Source organism: Pogona vitticeps, chromosome 5 (assembly GCF_051106095.1).
Source record: "Pogona vitticeps strain Pit_001003342236 chromosome 5, PviZW2.1, whole genome shotgun sequence".
Taxonomy (NCBI): domain Eukaryota; kingdom Metazoa; phylum Chordata; class Lepidosauria; order Squamata; family Agamidae; genus Pogona; species Pogona vitticeps.
The window spans coordinates 186,060,279-186,082,751 of record NC_135787.1 but is presented as its reverse complement, the minus strand read 5'-3'; the positions used below and the strand labels follow the sequence as shown (position 1 = coordinate 186,082,751).

The 22,473-nt window shown below is 42.5% G+C and overlaps 1 protein-coding gene across 7 annotated transcripts in view; it reads right to left on the bottom strand.

Annotated features, from left to right (window-relative positions):
* SOX5 (SRY-box transcription factor 5) overlaps nt 1–22,473 on the bottom strand; it is a 918,192-nt gene that overhangs the window by 9,455 nt on the left and 886,264 nt on the right. For all 7 annotated transcript variants that reach the window (XM_072999722.2, XM_078376420.1, XM_078376419.1 and 4 more), the window contains 2 exons: nt 9,805–9,913; nt 7,672–7,845 (listed from right to left, as the gene is read on the bottom strand). In XM_072999722.2, the coding sequence (XP_072855823.2) occupies nt 7,672–7,845; nt 9,805–9,913 (283 nt within the window). The remainder of the gene's footprint in view (nt 1–7,671; nt 7,846–9,804; nt 9,914–22,473) is intronic.

The following is a 22,473-nucleotide window of genomic DNA, read 5'->3' as shown; positions in this document are numbered from 1 at the left end:
AAGCATTGCATCCTCTCAATTTTGGCACCATGCTCTTGTGAGGTTGCTTCGCTCTTATTATAGCGCTGCTGTTTGATGGTGGTTCCATGCTCTCCCAACACAGCACCTATTGCAAGCACCCGCCAGGAGATGATATGATAAAGCAACCTCATACCAACAAATCAAATAGAGCAGGACTTCTCACCCTGATGTTTGCCTCCGTGTATGAAAACACAATTCCTTGAGACTTCAGCCGACACCCTGAAATGTGGTTTTATGATTAGAGATGGGCACAAATTTAAAAAACGAATTGCAAAATTCACCAAAAATCACAAATTCATTGATTCGTATTCATCGAAATCAATGCCCCTGATGAATACAAATCAAGGATTTTTTACTGTTTTTTTTAAAAAAATCATTGGGCTATTAAACAGCCCCTGGGCACCTAGAGACACCAACATTGCAGAGAGTCTTCCCCTGACTCCCTTCTGCAATCCCTCTGTGTTTGGCGAAGCCTGGGTTTTGGATGACTAAGTTATACACCTCCCGAGGAAAGTTTTCCCAAGGCACTTGGAGACATCAATATCACAGAGAAGCTTCCTATGACTCTCTTCTACAATCCCTCCAAGTTTGGGGGAACTTTCCTTGGAGGGGGCTCTTTGTGGGTGTATGACTCAGTCATCCAAAAACCAACCTTTACCAAACTTGCAGGGCTTGTAGAAAAGGGTCAGCAGAAGCTTCCCAGTGATTTTGGTGTTTCTAGGTGCTGGGGGGGGGGAAGACATTTTAAAGGCAAAAATGAACTGACAAATCATTTCATCAATTCATCAGAAAAAAATCATAAATTGGTTATTTGTGATTCATTGACCTTGACAAATCAAGAATCAAAATGAATCAACATTTTTATGATTTGTGCCCATCTCTATTTGTGATTTCTTCTAGGTATATGACTTTAGGCCTTTATCTGGACTGTAGATCCCTTGTGTTGTGTGCTAATCCTCACACCTAGCATTTTGACAGCGTTGGGTAACTTCAGGGCCAGTTTCAGCCCATCAGATCCCACTCCTTGCCATGTGTAACAAAGACAATCTGACAAACGTGAAGTCTAACTAAATCTGTTATAAAAAGACTAGACACAAGTGATACTGGAAGATAGTGGACTCTCTTTCATCTGTCATGGATGCTTCAACTATGGAGTTCCTATTTCCTCACAAGGTTGGATTTAACAACTTTTGGGAGCTCCTCCAGTTCTATAGTTACATGAGGTTGGGGCCTCATTATTGGTCAGAATGCCTTTCTCTGAGAACATCAGCCTCTCCTACCTTTCTGTCACAGCCTTATTTCTCCAGGTCATTACACTGAGGGAGACCATGAAAACAACCACCAGGATTTCTTGGCTATGGCTGCTACTTGATGGAATGGGCTTCCTATGGAGGTTTGTCAAGCCCCCACTCTCTCACCTTTTCAAATGATGTTAAAGACATTTTTGTTTATTTTGATTATTGTTTCTTTGATCCTTGTAAACTCCTTAAAGTACTGCGATATATACAGTCGTGCCCGGCTTTATGATTGCCCCGCATTACGACGAAACCGCATTATGCGATTCCAAAACAATGGTCTGAATAAGGGTTTTTCACTTTGCAATGATCGGTTCCCTGCTTCGGGAACCGATTCTTTGCAAAACGATGATTTTCGGACAGCTGATCGGCAGTTTCAAAATGGCCACCAGGTAAATAAAATGGTTCCCCACTGTTTTCTGGGATGGATTCCTCGCTGCACAGGCGCCGAAAATGGCTGCCCTATGGAGGATCTTCGCTGGACAGTAGGTTTCCAGCCCACTGGAACACATTGAAGGGGTTTTAATGCGTTTCAATGGGCTTTTTATTTTCACATTATGACGTTTTTGTTCTACAGCGATTTCACTGGAATGAATTAATGTCATAATGCGAGGCATCACTATACATAATAAATAAATAAATACATTCTACAATAAATCTATGAGAATTATGATGGACATTTCATTTATAATGTAATCTGAGCTCTTTGTTGATATTTGAAATCTTGTTTGCATGCATACATATACAAAGTGGCTCCAATCCTGTTGCTGTAAAATATGCTGTGCTAGGCTGATGATGTCATTATCTGTGGCCATTTTTAAAAACAAATGAAACATTTCATATACACTACTCCCCCCCCCCAAAAAAAAGTCTCAAGGTCCTGTGGAACCCTTTCCATCACTGGGAAGCCACGGGAGCTGAGGAATGGCCATGGGAAATCTAATTACCAAAAATAGCCACTGTAGGGATGTCTTTACTGGGGGCAGAAATTTTTGGAAGTCTTTAAGAATCCTATCCCTTTGTGTGGCCCCCACTGGCTTATGGATGATGAAATGGAATCCATCGGAGTCTCAGGCTCCTTAGGGGAGAAATCAGAAATGTTTTATTTCTGAAAAAAAATCACTGCAGCTGATGACATCATCAAATGTACGTAGTGTTAACTATCAAAACAGGATTCCAGCCAATATAAACACAGTGTGTTGGTCCCAGAGAAGAAATCACACAAGTAATGCAAGTTACGCCTCTAAAGTGAGCTAACCTCCTTGCTGTTTTGAGCAAAGGAAGGGAAAGGCAATGGTTCGCTAACCTCTAGGCAAACAAAAATATTACAAATGGAGGAACAATGTTCATTTGCTGTTCCAGAAGGCTTTGCCTGGTGGAGCTGGGTGGGGAGAAAGTACACTCGTGGTGATCATAAATCTGGGCTGGAAGATGCTGAGGGGTAAAGAAAAGAAATGACCCAACGGGATATTACTGAGTCAAGCCCTGTGGTGTTTCGTCCCTTTGGGGAAACGGAGATGAGGCTGGATGTGGAAACAAATGTTTGAATGGAAATGATTCCTGTGTTCCAATGAGGAGGAGGATGTGGGGGCTTCCCAAATTGTAAATTGTGAGGCAAGTTTTGTCCTTCCCATTTAGCTCATAGGATGACTTGTCTCATGCTTAAACCATCATACCCCCCTTGACTGTTTTTCAACATACAAAGAGTTGCATTTTCTTTCTTCTACAGAACATTCTTCCTTCACCGTCCACAAACCAACAAATATATCAGAAAACATATAGCTAAGGATTAAAAAACCCCTTCCAAATCTGCTATTTTAAGATTCTATGCTTAGCATCAGCAATATGGCTGCATCATGTATTTTCCAATGATCGCTTCTACCTTCTAACCCTCACCCCCACCCCCAGCACAAAGCCCAGATCTTGGAAAAGGATTTTTGGGCTACAAACTCAAATGTACTTTTGAGGCCACAATCTCCCAACCATGCTGGCTAGGAGATTCTGTGAATTGTAGCCCAAAAATATTTTTTCCAAGTTCTGATTGAAGCTAGGTAACCAAAATAAAGTCTAAGGACCTAGGTAAAGGTAAAGGTTCTCCTTGACATTTAGTCCAGTCATGTCTGACTCTAGGGCACAGTGCTCATCCCCGCCTCCAAGCCATAGAGCCAGCGTTTGTCCATAGACAGTTTCCGTGGTCACGTGGCCAGCGCAACTAGACACGGAACACCATTACCTTCCCACCTAGGTGGTACCTATTTATCTGCTCGCATTTAAATGCTTTCAAACTGCTAGGTTGGCAGGAGGTGGGACGAGCGACGGGAGCTCACTCTGTTGCGTGGATTTGATCTTACGATGGCTGGTCTTCTGAGCTTGCAGCCCAGAGGCTTCCGTGGTTGAACCCGCAGCGCCAGCACATCCCTAAGAACCTACAATGATATCAAACCATCTTTTTTTTAAAAAAAATGGCTCTGATACTCTGCTAATCAGCGTTTAGATTCTAAATTCCTTTGGAAAATGAGTTTTTTTCCCCCAGGTCTTCTTTTATTATGGAGTACCACATAGATCAGTGGTACTATCTAAGAAAAGTAATAAATAATAATGAAAACTATGAGGGTGACTATCACAAAGGTATGGAAGAGAGAAGGGTACCAAGCGCAGGCTGCAAAGCAGCCCCTAGCTGCAAAAGCCCCTTAATTCCTATCTCCTCCAAAACCAGCGGAAAGGGGGAATTTGAAAACACAGTGACAACTAGGAGCTGAAGGACTGAGATGGTTTGTTTTCAAGACACCAGTCTTTTTATTACGGGGAAAAAAGATCCTAACAAAAAACCCAAAAAGAACACCAAGAAAAAACACAATGCAACACACGTACACACACTTATTTATTCACTCTCTTCTGATGCATATGCTTTTGCAGCAATGAACAGATGGGTTGCAAACATGTGCACAGATGAATTTACTAAGTAATCCAGGCATCGGTACCCCCTCCCCAATTTTAATGCTCCGAACAAAATACCACCGTGCCAACATCAAATCCCTAGAACAGGGCAGTGCTCCAAAGGGCAGTCGGCTTATTGTGCTACCAAAGTCACTTGCACCCATGTGTCTGCGCATACACTGGTTGAGCAACAGCCTAACCTAACTCACAGGCTATGACCCCTTTGTTGTTGCTGTTGTTTAGTCGTTACGTTGTGTCCGACTCTTCGTGACCCCATGGACCAGAACACGCCAGGCCCTCCTGTCTTCCACATGACCCCTATGTAATGTGAATTTAAAAAAATATGAAAGAAAGATGAAAATGGCAAGTTGGAACAATTGCAGCATTTTTTTTTTTTTTTTTTTTTGCAAAGAGACTGAATACCTGGCTGATCTGTGAGCTTCTACTCCCTCTCCTTCCCTTAGTTAACAGAGACTTCCCTGCTGAGTTCAAAAACTGCCCTTTGACAACCCAGAAGGGACCTTTGGAACATTTCCGTCAGGAAAGAGGAGAGTTTCTCACTCCTGTCTTTATTGCCGAGGAGGAAGAGATTCCACCCCCCCATCCTCTGATATTTCAAAGAAATCCTCTCTCTCTTTTCTCCAACCTCACCGCTCCCTCAGAGCACAGAGTTTGAGAGCAGAGCAGAGGACTGTCATCTCTCTGAGAATCTGGAACGGATTTGCACGTAACTCTCCACCTACTGTATATTTAATCAGAAAAAGATGGCCCCGATAGGCACGCTGCCTTCCCCTCCATCACACACCGGCACAGTTAAGCGCTAAACAGTAAAAGGTGATTCCTTATGTTAAAAATTTCAGCTGAAATGGTTTATTAAAACCAGATTTGGAGGGTATTATAAAATGCTTAGAAGCCCTTTAAAATGTCAACGCGGATTCCCTAGAGACTGAGGAAAATGTCAGTCCGGCTCAAGCGCCTATTTTAAGCGGAATGAATTAGCGCTGTGCTGTTGGAGGTTGTTATCCAAAACAATCAGTTAAAAGGAGGAAACATCAAGCTCCCTTTGTACTTTCTGCACGAAAAGTAGCAGACTGGTGACAAGGGTTGGGGGTTTGTGTGGGATATTCACAGGGATCTGACCAATTTCTGAAGACGGTTACTTAAAGGCAAGTTTAATCAGGACCACTCTTAGCTCCAGCGACTGGACCAAACTGTTTGCTTCCCGACTCACAGGCCTAATCCCACAGCCGTAACCGGCTTTAAATCCTTCTGCTGGCATATATAAATTTTATTGTCCCTGGAACAAATGTAGACTCCTTATCTCACTTTCTTCTGACTAATCTAATCAATTCAGGCGCCCCTGTTAAAACTGCTCTACCTGCCATCTCTAACCAACAGCCAGGATGTGAGCTTCCGCGAGTGTCTTCAACGGGAAATCAATAGAAAATGGTTAATCTTGTTCCACGGCATGTCTGCAGTGGCTGAATTTCAAGGACTAGATTGACCCTCATCTATATGTTTATGCAGAAGGCAGAGGTAGAATTGCAGAAGGTAAAGCCGGCTGGAAAGACATCACAGGTTGATTGCTGCTTCAAGTAGAAAACAAAACCCGTCAGTCAACTTCAGGGAAGATAAAGTTAACTGTGGATACTAGTCGTAACGGCTATATGATCCCTCCAATAAGAGAGTTCGCTTTCATTTGTATACTTGTCACTGGGGGAACAACTGTCAGATATGACTATTGTCACAGTGTCCTGTTTATGGGCTAGATAGTACTTTGGTTTGAGCCAACAGACCCTTAAGGAGACCTCTCTTTTTTTGCATATGTCTCCATTATTATGACTATTTTAAAGACTTGCCATATGGGGAAACATCCATCGTCATCATCACTGGAAATTTGGTCGCAAAATGGCTTGCAAAAGAGGGTAGATATGTCGATTGTTTTACTGACAACAATAAAACAATCTACAAATCTGTCTTCATTAACAGCAGCAGAAGACACACCATCCAAACCCAACTTCGGTCCTTGTCCAAAAGCTGCCCAGGCATAACTCACTCTGTTCTGAACTAGAGATGCGAGTATTCGTATACGCTCTGGATCCAATCGCTCAGGAGCTTGCAGTCGGCTATCCACGTGTCAGCCTGGCAAGGAGACTCGTCTTCTCTCCTTCTGCCAGGAGTGGCTAGCTGAACGCGAGCTCCAGAGCGATTGGAAGGGAAAGTGGAACCAGCATGAGTGGACAGTCCAGCCCCAGGAGGCCGGAGCCAACTGTGTACACCTCTATTCTAAACATCTAAGTTTTCATTTCTCATTGATGAGAACACTGATGGAGCTAGAGTAGGCATCCCTAGGGAGGGTGGTTCTTCAATCATTGTCCTTGAGCTGCCTTTTGAGTAGCTGGAGGACACATTCATTCCATCATGACTTTTAACCAGAGTCTAGCTTTTTTTCCTCCTAGAAATTAGAGAAGAATCAGGACCACTTCTTCCATTTTTGAAAGAAAGACCCTTTAGTATATAATGGATATATATGGTGCTTTAAAAGGTTCTACCTCTCATGGCTGCCTGCTTCACATATGAAATTATCAGAACAAAATGCAAGGTCTGACATGTTAACCTGATGGTTAGGTTAGGTATATGAGGGAAAAGGTTATATTTTAGATATCCAGGGCCTAGATCATGTACGAGACAAATGTCTAGGACAGAAACAATACTCACCAAATTCATTATTCTCATCAATTCTACATCGACAGGAAAGAAAACTCAGTAAGGGATTTTAATGCTCTGGGAGATTCACATTTAGCCTAAAGTGAGCATGAGAGAGTGCTCTTTCCACCCCTATATGGTTTCTGTAGTTTGTCTCAAGTGTCCTTTCTCTTTGGGAAGTAAAATAGACATACATAGAAGAACAGAAGGCCTGGCTGACTTTTTAAGAAAAATGAGAACAACCTATATAGTGCTTCAAATTCTTCAAGGAAGGAAGGAAGGAAGGAGGAAGGAAGGAAGGAAGGAAGGAAGGAAGGAAGGAAGGAAGGAAGGAAGGAAGGAAGGAAGGAAGGAAGGAAGGAAGGAAGGAAAAGAAAAAAAGATAATAGATAAACATTGACCTGATACACACTTCCTTGATGAAAGTTTGAATTGTAATGTAATGTCACCCTTCTCTGAATATTGGATTGAGATTCTTTGCTCAAAAAGGACTAGATTTGCTCAAAAATCACATGTGTTCCAGACGAATTACATTTAGAAGTGAAATATAACACATTTGCAAGAAAATAGTTCAACTTAAGAATGATTCAAAGTTGCAGATTAAGGTGGAAACTGGTTTATGAATGAACATATGCATGGAGTAAAAAAAAATTGACCTGTTTATCCCTCATTCGTAATCCAAAGACTCCTACTAGAATTTATGTTTTCTTACCCAGTATTTTGCTGATGTTGGAGTTGTGCATATCAGGGAAGGCCTGTAGGATCTTCCTTCGTTCATCCTTTGCCCACACCATGAAGGCATTCATGGGGCGCTTGATGTGGGGCTCATTGCTCCCACGCCCTCTGGATTCCCGATAAATCCGAGATTCTGAGACCCCAGCACTTCCTAAAAAAAATTGGTGCAAGAAGGAAGAAAGGGTATGGAACAAAGAAGATTTCATTGTGTTGAACTGCCTTTTGAGCAACTGGAAGACTCATTCATACCATCATAATCATCATTAGCTTTTCCTATCTTTTTATTTTCTAAAAGGGAAAAAAGATACAACTTCAGATTCTATATGGAACCTTCACTTCACCTTACAATTGATGTATGAAAAGCAGGACATATGCATGGCCATTTTTATACTCACATTATGCTCTTACGACTGCAGAGCTGAAGGGACCCTATTGATTATCAAGTCCTGCCCTTGTGAAGAAGGAACAGTGGGGAATTGAACTCTCAACCTCTGGTATTGAGAACTACAGTGGTGCCTCACTTAGCGATGTTAATCTGTTCCAGAAAAAACATCGATAAGTGATTTAATCGCTAAGTGATTTAAAAAAGCCCATAGGAACGTATTAAAACGTGTTTAAAACGTTCCTATGGGCTAAAAACTTATCTTAAAGCGAAATTCCTCCATAGTGGTAGCCATTTTGGGTGCCTCTACAGCGAGGCAAAACAGCGGCGGCCATTTTTTTGCGGTGGCCATTTTGGAACCGACGATCAACTGTTTAAAAAAGTTCGCTTTGCCATGATCACTTCCCCACGATCATCGCAAAGCGAATTTTAGCCATAGAGGACATCGCTAAGCGATCGCTCCAGCGATGGCCAAAAGTCCATTGCAAAGTGATTTCATTGCTCAACTGAGCGATCAATAAGCGAGGCACCACTGTACTAGCCAGTAGGAAGGGGCAGTTATATTGTCAGGTAGTTGTACATAGTCTCTGTCAGAGCTTGGAAAAGTCAGGTTTTTGGACAGAAAAAGTAGTTGAAAAAGTAACTTCTCCAAGTTCTAAATAATTTAAATTCAGAATATTTGCAGTCTTGTGATTTATTTTGTGTGTCTGTGTGATGATGTACATTTTAATTTTTGCTGATAACCCAGGAAAGATCCTCTGCATTCCAGTGATAACCATCGGCCAAAATCCTGTTGAGGAGTTACACAAAATGCATAACCTATAGAGGCAAATCGATGCATGTTAAGAAATCTCCGTAAACATTGTCTGCTGCATACTCAGTCACATGACTGTAATGCAACAGATAAGATACGCCTTTTGCGTAACTGCACAACAGGATTGCCACTTGATCTCAGTTTATCCCGAATACACCATATTTTTCTGTGTATAAGATGCCCCCATGTATAAGACACTCCCACTTTTCTAATCCAAAATTAAGAAACCTAAGTGGGGCTTAGCAAGTGTACAGGGAAAGGGATAAAAGCGCTGCAGAATTGCTTTGATCCCTGTTTTCCCTTCCACTTGTTTTTGTTGTCTCCTCAGCTTACTTCTGTGTATAAGATGACCCTCAATTTTTAGTCTAAAGATTTTAGACAAAAGTATAGTCTTATACACGGAAAAATACAGTATTTCCATTTGCATCCCTCTTTCTTCTCCTCACTACAGAACCAAAGATACAGAGCCTTGTGGTGCTGTGGTTCAACTGTAGTACTGCAGTAAAAAATGTTGTTCATGACCGGAGGTTGACCCTGATGGGCTCAGGTAACGAGCTCAAGGTTGACTCAGCCTTCCATCCATCCAAGGTTGGTAAATTCAGTACCCAGCTTGCTGGGGGTGGGGGTGGGGAAATGGATGACACAACGTGCAGCCTGAATTATTGAACTGTAAACCAATCAGAGAGTGCTCAGATATCAGTGCTTTAAGCACTGTGAGGTGGCTTATAAGTAGATCACGATTTGCCACAGCATTTGCAACAGGAAGTCAGTTTACAACACCACACAATGTATCACTTCCAGTGTGTCCTTGAGTGGGTGTTCCCTTTGCATGGGCAAGAGATCCAGACCGGTTCTCCACTAGAGGTGGATGCACAGGCACAGCAGGAAATAAGGCACAACACTCTGCTACTGACCGTCAGAGTCTCCGCTCATGTTGAAATCCATCATAGCGTGGCTAAACTTCCCGTCTTCATTCTGTTTGACTGCCAACTGTTGAGTCAGGTTCTCCAGTGTTGTTTTGTCCTGGGTGGGGAGAGAAGAGAGGGCTTTTTAGTCTTTTTAGTAACATCCATCAAAACTGCAAAGTTCACAGGTAATTTGCAAAGGTCCTAAGGGGGAGAGAGGATTGTTGAGATGGAAAAAGAAGATTGAAAGGGGAAAATAAAATCTTATTTGGGAGGTGTTATGTGTTGAAAGTATTATGGCTTGAACATTAATCTGCCCCATTTAAAAAGACAGTATATAAGCAGATGATGAGTAAACCTCAAAACCCTTGTGAAAGTCAGTTGGGTTTGACAGCCATCCGAGTGACCAACTTGGATGTTTCTCGAACAGCTCAAAAAGTTCTGAAATATGCCATTGTTGAGCAGTGGAATTTTTTAAAAACATATTTTATTCATCAGCCCAAAGGGCAACTTAAGACTTAAAAAATGTGGAAAACAGAATGATCCACGGTAAATTTGGAGCCAGATGAGGCTATTTCTGTTATTAATTTATTCTGTATCGTTGGCTTAGGCGTAAGTTCAACAGTTGGGGAAATGGCTAAATGCTGAGGGTTAGCCAAAAGAGTTACTTTAGCCACTGGAATGGGTACACAGTGTGGTATAGTGGATAGAGTGGTGGACCTGGATTCAAATTCTTGCTTGGTCATGGAAATTCACTAGTGGAAGTGTGGCATTGCCAAAACCACTCTTTAAAAATCTACTTATCTTGAAAACCTTATTAGGGTTGCTTGTAAGTTGGGTGCTACTTGACGGTACATAAAATAGACATATTTACTGTGAAAGACACTTTGAAAATCTGTTCACATTTTAACCAGATTGACCCCAGCAATGATCATCATTCCTCATTGTTCCTCATCCCCCTCCCTATTAAGCAAAAGAGGCAAAACTGAGGGTAGAAAACATGGTCGTCATTCAGATTTGTGAAACCTAACTGAGGAAAATTCTTCCTGTCCTCTCTCTTTTATTTATTTATCTATTTATCTATCTATCTATCTATCTATCTATCTATTTGTTTGTTTGTTTGTTCGTTCGTTCCATTTTTGCTCCGCCCATCTAGATTCGCGAATTTACAGGTTTAAAAAAATAGAAGGAGAGAGATGAGACATAAACAGTATTTGAAACAGACAGACAGAGAAAAGTGGGTTGGGGTGACGGTGAGCACAGTGGGTGAGGGGGTAAGTGAGGAAAAAATGGGAAAGGATGTTTTATGATTTCAAATCCTGACTGAAATTATCCACTTGGTAACTGTTGAGATTTGTGGTATGTATTCCTCTTATGAATAGGCTGCTTTTCTCCCAACAAGAGAGTTATGTTGTAAAAGAAAGTATATGTCACCTCAGATCTCTGTTCCTTTCTGAGGCTTAGGGTATATTTCACACACGTGAAGCGACGGATACGTTTTAAAATGAACACGGATAAAATGTCTATTCTCAAAGAAACAAAGAAACAAACACTCCACCCACACGTTGGTCTATGGGGTAAAATTGCTAAAGATGGTGTAAATGAAGTCTGCATATAAATGCTTCCGTTAACAGAAAAAGCATATGGAAGATGGGAGCATGGTGGGGTTTTTTTTTAAATCTCACACCCTGATACAAATGGAGAGGAGAGGATGGAGATGCTGGTGGGAGGAGACGGTGTGTTGTTCACGTCCTGAAACGCACACAGAGAGACGTCAGTCCAGGACCTCTTTCCCCAGGCCCATGTAAACCCTCTTAAGAGGGCCATCATACCTTCCTAGTGGATTCTGTCAGCCCTACAGGTGGGTCACAACCTGTGCACAGCCAAGCCTTTCTGCATGTACACCAAGTTGCCTCTGAAATGTTTCCCTTCCACTGCTCTTTGCTCTATATCAGAGACTGTTTGGAGTTCCCATAAGGTTTGGACACAGGCTGAGGATAACATGGTGCCAGATGGGGAGGTGCAGAAGCCCCGCTTTGCATTCTGAGCCCTCAAACATGTTTAAAAAAACACGGGGTTCTAGTGATTCATGCCTGCATGTTTGAAAGCCCTTTGTGGCCATGGGTGGCGCCATGCACCTGCTCATGAGGAGCACACACCCGCTTGCAAGGATCTGTGTCTTTTCTCAAAAGAGACACCAGTGTTTGTTTCCCCTGTAAAATGTTTTAATTTTGCACGGCAGTGCTGTCAGACGCCGGCATTGGGAACACGAGCCGATCTCCGCTTCCACTAGCTTCACAGTTCAATTTCTCTGTCTTTCAGTTGCCTCCTTCTAGGGAAAGAGCAAGCGATAAGGGGTGGGGGGAGCTGGAGCCTCTGTTTTAGTGACAAGCCGACCCCTAACCTCCCACCACTAAAACATGTGGTATAATAAAATAATTCAATTAGTCACCATCAAAGGAAAGTTGAGATAATTCTCAGAGGCTGTCACTCCAAAATGGAGCAATGTCAAAACAGTCAGCCATGCTTTTGTTGGGCCCCTCTGAGCCCTGACTTAAGTGAACCTTCAGTCAATCTCAGTACGGAGGGAACGGAGAAGGACGGCATGCGGGAGCCCGCCGTTGGGGCAGGGGAGGTGAGAAACATGCCACAAAAAGCTTTAATTATAAAACAACAGAGTGTCCTCCAAGGCTGAGGGAAGCCCAGCGATATAAGCAATTGCTGTTGCTGAAGCTAAGAGCAACATAGCACAATAACTCAAAAAAACCCGAAAGGAAACACAAGGATATAACACCTGAGGGAAATAGGTTAGGCCTTTCTCAAACAAAGGACCCAAACAATCCATAAATTAAATGATTATTCTAAATCAAAGAGCAGAGCCCAAGTCAGGGGAAAAACTCCACTGGGAGGTAGTTGGAGGCTAAAGGGGAAGACAAGATAACATTTAAAAAAAGGCATAAAGAGTAATGATAGTTTTGTTTTGTGATGTGTGTTTCAAGAGGAAGATCAGCAAAGTGTTTCTGGAGGGTTTTGTTAACTCCTTTGCTGCTATTCATGAATAACAGCATCATTTAAACAATAAAGTACATTTAAATGGAAGAAATTGCACCTGGTAGAGCTGCTTCCTTCAGCCTCTGTGAAACCTGAGGTAAATTCTGCTGAACCCTCAACTCCTCTGACCCTACGAAAAATGTTCATTTCCCCCAAACTGCAAAACAAACTCCCTGAGTGTGAGTGATTTACCTTCTACATGTATTTTCATCCTCCCCAACTCCATATTTAGGCCAAAAATGGCCTTTTCAAAAAGAAAGTGACCATATTGGAAGCCACACTTCAGTCCTGGAGGGTTAAATAAAGCCTAAGAACAGCACTCTGACCTCCTTGGTTTAAGGAAAAATGGTTGTGGGAGAAAAGGCAGAAGTTGCCATGAGGTGGATAGATCCCATACACTTATTTTGGAGTAAAACAGAGAATAGGGCCCAGCTACCTCCTACATATTTAACACAATGTCTGGTTCACCACTAATTTATCACTAATACACAGGAAAGAAAAATGTCTTGTTTTCCATTCTTCTGGAAAAGGTATAAAACTACTCTTTTTTTCCTCTTTTCATTGTCCATCGTATGTTCACATCTGTGCCACAGATATAAGTTTGTTTGGTTGCCGGATAATCCCAAATTTTTATTTGGATGAGTTTTTGTGTGTACAAAACACCAGCCGGAGATGTAAATGCTGACTTGATTCACCCTCACACAGTAAACAAGGGACAGTGGGAAAATTTCTCTTTGATACAAAATGCCATGGAATGCTGGGTTTCTGAGGTAGGGAGTCAGTCCTAGAGAAAACATACACATTTTAGAGTGAGTTTTGTGCATTCATGTACAAGGTACACTTTGGAGAAATGTGATAACGATTGCCTTAAAAAAAAACTAGTGAAAATGGCAGTGTGGGATGGGTTGTTTCTATCTTCGTGATCAATCACTCCATCCTTGCTCTGTGCATGTGCACATGTGCATTTAGCTTCGGAAAGAGAAAATACATGATTTCCCCCTAAAAATAGGAGATTTATACATATTATATTATTTTCTGCAAATTGAGAAAAACATAATGAAAGAGAAGAAACCTTGGTGATTTGGGCCCAGCACCAGATCTAAGATTTCTTCAAGGTTTTGGAAAGAGTGCAAGATGAAGTTTCTCTGTACAAGACAACAGAATAGGCATCCTTCAGTCTCGAGAGACTATGGTATCGTGCTCTGCATGGAGGACTTGGAACAGGGTCTAGTGTGGCTAAGAAGGCCAATTCAAGAGTGACAATCCCTTTCACACTGAGGACAAATACATTTTGTACCCCGTCTAGCTCCCTGATTTTGCTGCGTTCGTGAATGCCTCTTTGCCTCTGCCTGATGGACAAGGGTCTCTTCAAATTGGGAGGGGCCATGATGTACCGCCTGCCTCCAGGCTGAAAGTCTTCACTAGAAACTCAGTTTGTTGATTTTCTTCACATCTCAAAGATTTCTTCACATCTTGAAATCCAGAACTATGCTTATGATACCTCAACATTTTTCTTGTGTACCTGTAGCTACTTTTCTCCTCTCTTTTCTCCTGCTCTATTGCTGGTATTCCCGTTGAACTTTTTTTTTTTCCTGCGCCCCAGATCTGGCCCAGCTAAGAACTGTCATTGAAGCTACCAACATGAATTTGACTCAACTCCGGGAGGCAGTGGAAGACAGGAGAGCCTGCCGTGCTCTGGTCCATGGAGCCACGAAGAGTTGGACACGACTTGACAACTAAATAACAACAAGAACTCCAGTCCTGAGTTCTCTGAAGCAGGCTTGGAAATGATTGATTGATTGACTGACTGACTGACTGACTGATTGATTGATTGGACCATAGCTTTTCCAACCTCTATTCTGAACCCAGTGCACAGAAAGGCCACATAACAAACAGCCTTTGAGCAAAGTGAATCACAAAACCAACCACTAAGCTGTTTTACTTGGGGGGGGGGAAGAAAAGTGGGTGGCCACATCCTGTGAGCTGGACTGCACACTTTCCGAGAGGGTATTTCAATTTATGTTCATGGCATCACATACTGAACAAAGGAGCAGGATATTCTTTCCCATCCCTGCCCACTCACAAATTAACTGCAGCCTGCTGATAGTGGGACAGCCCACCTTCATCTTGTGAAATCCATTTAGCGATTCCAAATGGGAAAGCACAATGGTTTCAGGTTTGCGCATGAAAATGCATCCATTAATCATGGCTGGCTTGATAGAAAGTAGTCAGTTTCAAGACATTTTAAAACTCTTAACTGCTCAAGGTGTAGCTCAGGCCTCAGAATGCTACCATTATCCCTCCCCACCCCTTCCCTTCTCATTCCTCCCCTTCCTATCGAAAAACTGAAGGAAAAGCTTCCATTTTCTACCTAGGGCCATGGGGGACTACAACCCCCAATATCCCCTGCAGAAAAAAACCCCATCAGATAGGACAAAGGGTGTTGTGCTTCAGCATTTAGTACAACAAGCATCCCAGCCTGAGAATGACTGCCATCTTGTCTGATTTTGAAAGTTAAGCAGGGCCTATCCTGGACGGTATTGGGATGGGACTCCATTAAGGAATACCACAGATTTCCAGGTAGGACTTGGAAGAGATCCTATCTGAAATCGTAAAGAGTTAGGTTGGGTGGGTCTAATTTTCTTAGAAAATGTGAGTATGGGTGAGAACAGCTGAGGTGATATTTTAATTAAGCTTTCCAGGAAGACAAGAAAAGAGTGGTGGGGTTGACAGTTTTCTCCTACTCAGTATCTTTCAGATATTTTGGGCTATATCTCAGTCCCTCCGTCCGTCCTTCCTTCCTCCCTCCCTCCCATACAGGTTTTGGTCATTTCCAAGACTGGTGTGGCTTATGGCAGGTGCTGCAGAGAAGTTGGAGTTTGCACTTTCCAAAAAAAAAACAGCTGGTCACATCTGTGGCTGTTTTTAAGAGGGCTTTTTAAAAAAATTATTTCTTCTCCCCAGCTTTTCATGAAGCCCTTCTTACAGTGTTTGCTGCTGTTAAATGTCCAAAATGAGATTTTATTTTTGCACTAGCTCATTTTAAAGTTGTTTTGGTTTGGAGGTACTTTTCTAATTTTATATTGAATTTTGCCGTTCTATATAACGTGAGTCATCTTGAGAAAGCTGAGGCCTTGAAAGGTGGCTGGGACATATATTAAAAATAAACAGTGAGCTACAGTTATAAGGTCTCTTGCAGAAACTGCTTGGCTTTCATATGATGTGATGTCACTGAAAAATTCCAAGCACTTGGTTTCATTCTTGTTTTCCTCCCCTTAAGAAACAAGAACCGAGAAGCATGAACAAACGGGGGGGGGGGGGGGGGGGGAGGGGAGAGAAGTTAGAGAAGTTACTTTTTAAGATTACACTGGTCAGGGGTTGTCACATCTTCACATCTTTTCCATGTTCTGTCTGGGCTGGAAAGAGTCCAGGGCAAGGTGCCTTTGGGGAAAACCTCTTGCTCCATGGATGTATGGCATGATCCGTGAGGGGCTGACATTTTGGTTTTACTTTAAAAATAAATATTACACCCCCCCCACCCCATTGCAAATGCCTTCCTGAATCTGAATGAAAGAATTTGAGATTTAATTTTTTAAATCTCCGGATGTGTCACAAAGCTGCCCTTTGTGTCCTGTGTAACCAGCCATGTTGTCGGTGCTGAATTAGAGATCCCACTGCTTTTATTCTTCTCCCATGGCAAGGAGAATCTTGAAAGAAAAAGAGAGGAAAAGTATACTGCTTATATACTGCCCCATAATGGGTTGGGAGCAGAGTGTCAGTACTACAGTTTAAATACTGCACCACAAGGCTCAAAATCTACATGGCAGGCAGGTGTAAAATAGCTTCCTTCCTTCCTTCCTTCCTTCCTTCCTTCCTTCCTTCCTTCCTTCCTTCCTTCCTTCCTTCCTTCCTTCCTTCCTTCCTTCCTTCCTTCCTTCCCTGTACCTATATCCCACCCATCTAATGGCAAACCACTAATCTGGGTGGCTCTCTCTCTCTCTCTCTCTCTCTCTCTCTCTCTCTCTCTCTCTCTCTCTCTCTCTCTCTCTCTCTCTGTCTGTCTGTCTATCTATCTATCTATCTATCTATCTATCTATCTATCTATCTATCTATCTATCTATCTATCTATCTATCTATCTATCTATCTATCTATCTATCTATCTGCCTGCCTGCCTGCCTGCCTGCCTGCCTGCCTGCCTGCCTGCCTGCCTGCCTGCCTGCCTGTCGACAGCAAATCTATTAAAAACTACATTACATGGGTCAGAACATCTCTCAGAAGGGGAGGATTGACCTGAACACCTGTTTGAAAAGCACTGTTTTCACCTGCATCCCAAAGGACCGAAGTGTAGGTCATATGGCAGGTAGGTCTAACCGTCTACAGGGGAGGAGCTGTACCTGCTGAATTTGTCTCTTGAATTTGACTGAGAATTTTGTTTAGATCATTCTCTTAAAGGATGTGCTGAAGTTCCAAATTTCTGCATAAGGTTAATGAAATAACTTATGACTAAAAACATTTGTATGTAGGAGAGAACGCACTTGTATACTGGAGGCTTTTTTGGGGAGATGACCATCTGCCAAGGATGATTTAGCTGTAGACTTACTGCAGGGTCACTGGGGTTAAACTAGGTGGCCTTTGGGATTCCTTCCAGCAATAAAATTGTGTGACTCTTATGATTTTATAATATTGACTAAATCTATCCACTCCTACTTGGTATGCTTAACTGAGGGCATCCAGGAAAAATAAAAAAACACGACCTGGGTGTAGCCACCATTTTGATCTTCCACTCTTCCTCGGTGCAGTCCTGTGCCAGCTAGGACCACTGCAGTTCCTGGAGAACAGCGTCTCCACACCCTGTTAGGCTGAACCATATGGAAAGCGTCTTCCAAACGACAGAGCTGCCATGTGGAGCGCTGCCTCACAGACGTGATTTTCGACAGCCTCTACGCAAAGGTCGTAACACTGAATTGGCTTCTGGTCCCCCAGAGTTCAGTAGAATTAATTGGATGGGCAACACAAGTACTTCAGCCTGACAGAGTGACGGATCAGGTTTGGAGTGCAGGATTCATCCCCCTTCCCCCAGATTTTGTCAGGCTCTCCAGCAGAGCCGATCCACGTTAATAATAAACCGACAGTGGCATTTCTCCTGTGGAGTTGTCCTCTTGGCCAACGTGCCTCTTGGCAAAATGCTAGAGAGCTCTGTTTGGGCTGAGTTTGCCAAAGGGCGCTTCTCCCACTGCATAATTCAAGGTTAAAATTTCAGTCCAGCTATCCAACCTCCATACCCGAGGCCCCACCCCCACCCTCCCTAAGACACCCTTACATTTCATTCATGTTTGTTTGCTCACCGAGTATTTCCCTCCCCTCACTTGAGGGGATGCAAGCCAGCCCAGAGTGCCAAGAAACAGAGGCTTACATACAGCTTCCCAGCCTCATGTTCGGCTTGCCTTATGCCAAATGCAGTGAGAGACTGTATTCAGAAGACGAGGTCTGGCAGGACCTAGAGAGACTATTCCTATGTGCTCTTATACTACGGTTGCCTCGCTGTTACAGTTGCAAACAGGGGTGGAAAAGAAATAGGCGACTGTAATCAATTTTCTTGTATAGAAATACAATACATGGGCTACTTTGGAAAGTGATGGGCCAATGAAAGGGGAAAGGGGAAGCCCTGTACCTAAAGGACCTTAGAAGCTAAAGCCAGCTTCCTGTTCAATATATAAATTAACAGAACTTCTACTGTGGAAACCTCCATGTGCAGTCACATGCCTGGACAACTGGGCAAGACCGGCACCATGCCAGATCATCACAGCAGTTAGTAAAGTTGGAGATCTGTGTGCTTAAATAACAAACGAAGCAGTGCAAACAAAGGATTAATGTGTGTTAATGTTATTCAATATGCATTTGGACTTTTGCTTCATTTACATGTAAACAGGCTTTGATCAGAGGTTGGAGAAGTTGTGGGTTTTTATTTTTACTACAATGCCCAGAATCCCCAGGCAAACATTGCCATGCTGCACAGGGAAGTCTAGAGATGTAGTCTGAGAAGATAACGTTCCCAACCCCTAGGATGTATCTGTTTTGCATTTTCTCTAGACTAGCAAAAGAAAGTTGTATATTTGCAGGACCTGTTATGTATTCTGATAGTGGAAAGGGAGTGAAACACAAAAAACATGTGTACCATTCAAAAACACACATGACTCAAGATGTGTACCTTTGAAAAATATATGAACTAACATAGTTTAACCTAAGCGTATGGGGGGAAAATCTTTTCTTCTGGGACATGGAGGAAAGGAGCTCTTTTCTTCCTCAAAGTGTCCATAATTTGCACAAAACGCTTTCAGAATCCTCTCCCTTTTGGAATCAAAGCACATATATACAGAGCAAGCACAGAAGGACAAGATGACTCTTAAGAAAGATGGGAATAACCTATTCAGTGCTTCAAACATTCATACAAAACAGGTGTCTTGATTATTTGGGAGCTGGCAATTCACATTATTATGCAAGTGTGCAAACAGCACAAAAACTGGGCCATTGTGTGCAAAACACTGTTGCCTCCAATGCAAGAACCCGATTGGCAGTGCCAAGGACAACAGCTTTGGCATTGCCGCCAGCGAAGAGAAGAATGTGGCATTTCTCCACTCTTGCGTGCAAGGGCAAGACAAATGAGAATTTACATTTCTAGTTGAGAACAACATTAGACTTAGCCTTCTAGTTTCACTCAGTCTGCAAACATCCCCCCCCTGTTCCTAAATGAGAGAATCCCCCCCCCCCCCGGTTATGCAGGCACCATATCATAATCAGAAACAGGATTACTGTACTCTACACGTTTAACATCATTTAGATTTTGCCATCCTCTTTTCTCTAGTTGTCCTGCTGACAATGAACGTTACCAAGATAAACATGCCATAAAATATAAACAGGAACAATTGTTACAACCGGTTGCGCGACGCTGTTCTTTAACAGAGTTTACGGAGCTACAAAAACCCAAGAGTGCAATGATAAAATGAAGTGTGACTTTCAAATGTTGGCTTAGTTATTCTTAACCCCCCTTCTGGCAGCCCTGTTTTATTGTCCTCAACTGTACTAATGAACAGGGAGACAGTAACAAAGAAGGGCTTTAACCTTCCAATTATATAAACTCCCCCAGACCACCGAAGTAGACGAAAGATTATTTAGAATGTAACTGAAATTTATTGGTCCGGGGATTTTTCTGCTTTTCTTGTTTGCAGTGAAGTCAAAAATAAAAATTAAAAATGCACCAATAATGCCTTTTTCCTTCTTGTTCAAGCCATCTTCACTCACCCAAGAGCAATTATAAATCACATAAAAATAAGAGCAAGGGGGAGAAAAAAAGCAAAGTTTTTCCCCTTCTTTTGAAGCTCCTGAAGGTGGGGGAAAGAATAATATGGCAGTTTAATTTTAATCCAGCCCCTCTCCGGGTGGGCGTGAAACCCTGTTTGCAGCATTCTTAGAGGTCCAGCAAAGCAGCTTTTCCTATTTCTGATTGATTTCGAACCACAGCGAGCACTGATATACTGAGCCTATTTCTTACACATGCCTCATCATTTTCATGTCCTTTCATCTCTTCCACTTTACTTTAAAGTGCTTTACGGACACTAATGAGTTTTGGTTGACAACAACCCTAGAAGGCAAATTAATATCACCCCTGTTTTATTGAAGAGAAAGACACTGTGAGGTTTCCGCAAAACTTGTCCATTAAACATGACATGGGGCAGGACATCTTCCCACCCTAGAGAAGAATCTCCAGTGGGGGGAGGCAATGTTGATCTCTGCATGCAAATTCATCTCCCAAGTTCCCCCTTCCATAGGGTTCCGGACTAAATTACAGGTTGGCTAAATATAATATCAGCCATATATTGAAGGGTTTGGAAAACTACTTTCCAAAGAAAGGAGTTGCCTTTGAGTTCCAACATCTCAAAAGTAGTTAATTACTCTCATAGTTGCAACCTTAAAAGTAACTATTTAGTGTTATTACTCAAAAGTGAAAAAAAAATTACTGTACCATTAAACACACAAACAAATGCATCTAATGCAAGCTGCTAACCTGTAATATAAACCACACTCTCCTTCCATCTGCCCATTGCATCATTGCCTCAGCACTGCAGTACAGCCCCAGGCAGCATAGGGAGGCATAAAAAGAACCAGCATCAATCATGGAATATTCCTCCTGTATCTTATAGCAGTGGTTCCTAAGCAGATGTTCTTGGACTACAACTCCCAGAAGTCCTAGTGAGCACACCTAGTGATGAAGGTTTCTGAGAGGTTTCATTCAAGAACACCTAGAGACCCAAGGTTCGCAATAACTGGCCTATAGCAAAGCCACCATCCGGTGACTAGAAACATAACTGGAAATTTCAGGTACATCACAAAATGAGTGATGTTATCCGTTGTTGGATTACAATGGTGATGTAACTTGTACCTTTTTTATTGGAAAAAGTAAAAAAAAAAAACTCATTGGCTGAAAAGCAATTTCAACCACTTAATGAATTAGTTTATTAGTTATAGTTATTTCCAAGTTTTGACAATGGCACAAGCCAATGCACAGTTCTATGTATTCAAAGTCAAAGAAGTCAAAGACTCACAACTGTATTCTTTACTGTAGCTGATGGATGGCACCCTCCCACTCCTTAAAACTGAAGTTGTTTAATGTGTCCACCTAGTCCCCTCTATATTCTTCCTTGTTGTTGCTGTTGTTTAGTCGTTAAGTCGTGTCCGACTGTTTGTGACCCCATGGACTAGAGCATGCCAGGCCCTGCTGTCTTCCACTGCCTCCTGGAGTTGGGTCATTTTCTTCTTAACCCAACAGAAAATGCAGGGAAACACTTGCAATCAAGTAATTAAAATCTAGATGAACGGGGTGGCGTACTGAACAAACATAGAGAGATGAAAATTGCAGCCCACACAGGACAGGGAGTAGCTGCTTTCAAGTAAACAGAAAGCTGGAACACAGGCTGTGCTTTTCTGCTAATTGTTTACTAAACAATCGCATGACTCAGCCACTTAGCAGAGCTGCGCATGTCAAAAACGGCTCAACATCCATTCCATCAGCCACAACCTCCTCAGGAAAATGCTGAAGAAGCTGCAAAGGCTGCAGTGCCTTTATGGGGAAATGTCCACAATTAGGAGATCCAAGGATCTGGTGCCCTCCAAGATGCTTAGGACCAGAACTTTGATCAGTCCCAGCTGAAGTAGGTGTTGATGTTTTAAACATCTGGAAATGCCAGGGTGGGAATGACCTCCACAGGTGCTCATCCAGATGCAGTGCACAAGATGAGCATTGGATTTATGAGCACTAGGTGGGTGGGTGGGTAGGTAGCAAAGTTGAAAATCTTAGACTTAATGTATTCGCGAAGGGATCTTAGACTTAGTTTGACATGCTGCTAGTGGAAGAATATAAGGACATCTTTGCTAACGGGACCAAACTCCATCTATTTGAGTGCCAGTTGTGGCTAGCCCTGTGGAAGCAATGGATTTCCAACATGGTTTGCTTTCAGCAACTGTTGCCTGGCAGTATATGATAACAGAACATGGACCAGTTTACCAAACTGCCACAGGATCTGAAACGTGCCAATCTTACCTGATTTTGGAAGCTAAAAATGATCAAGTCT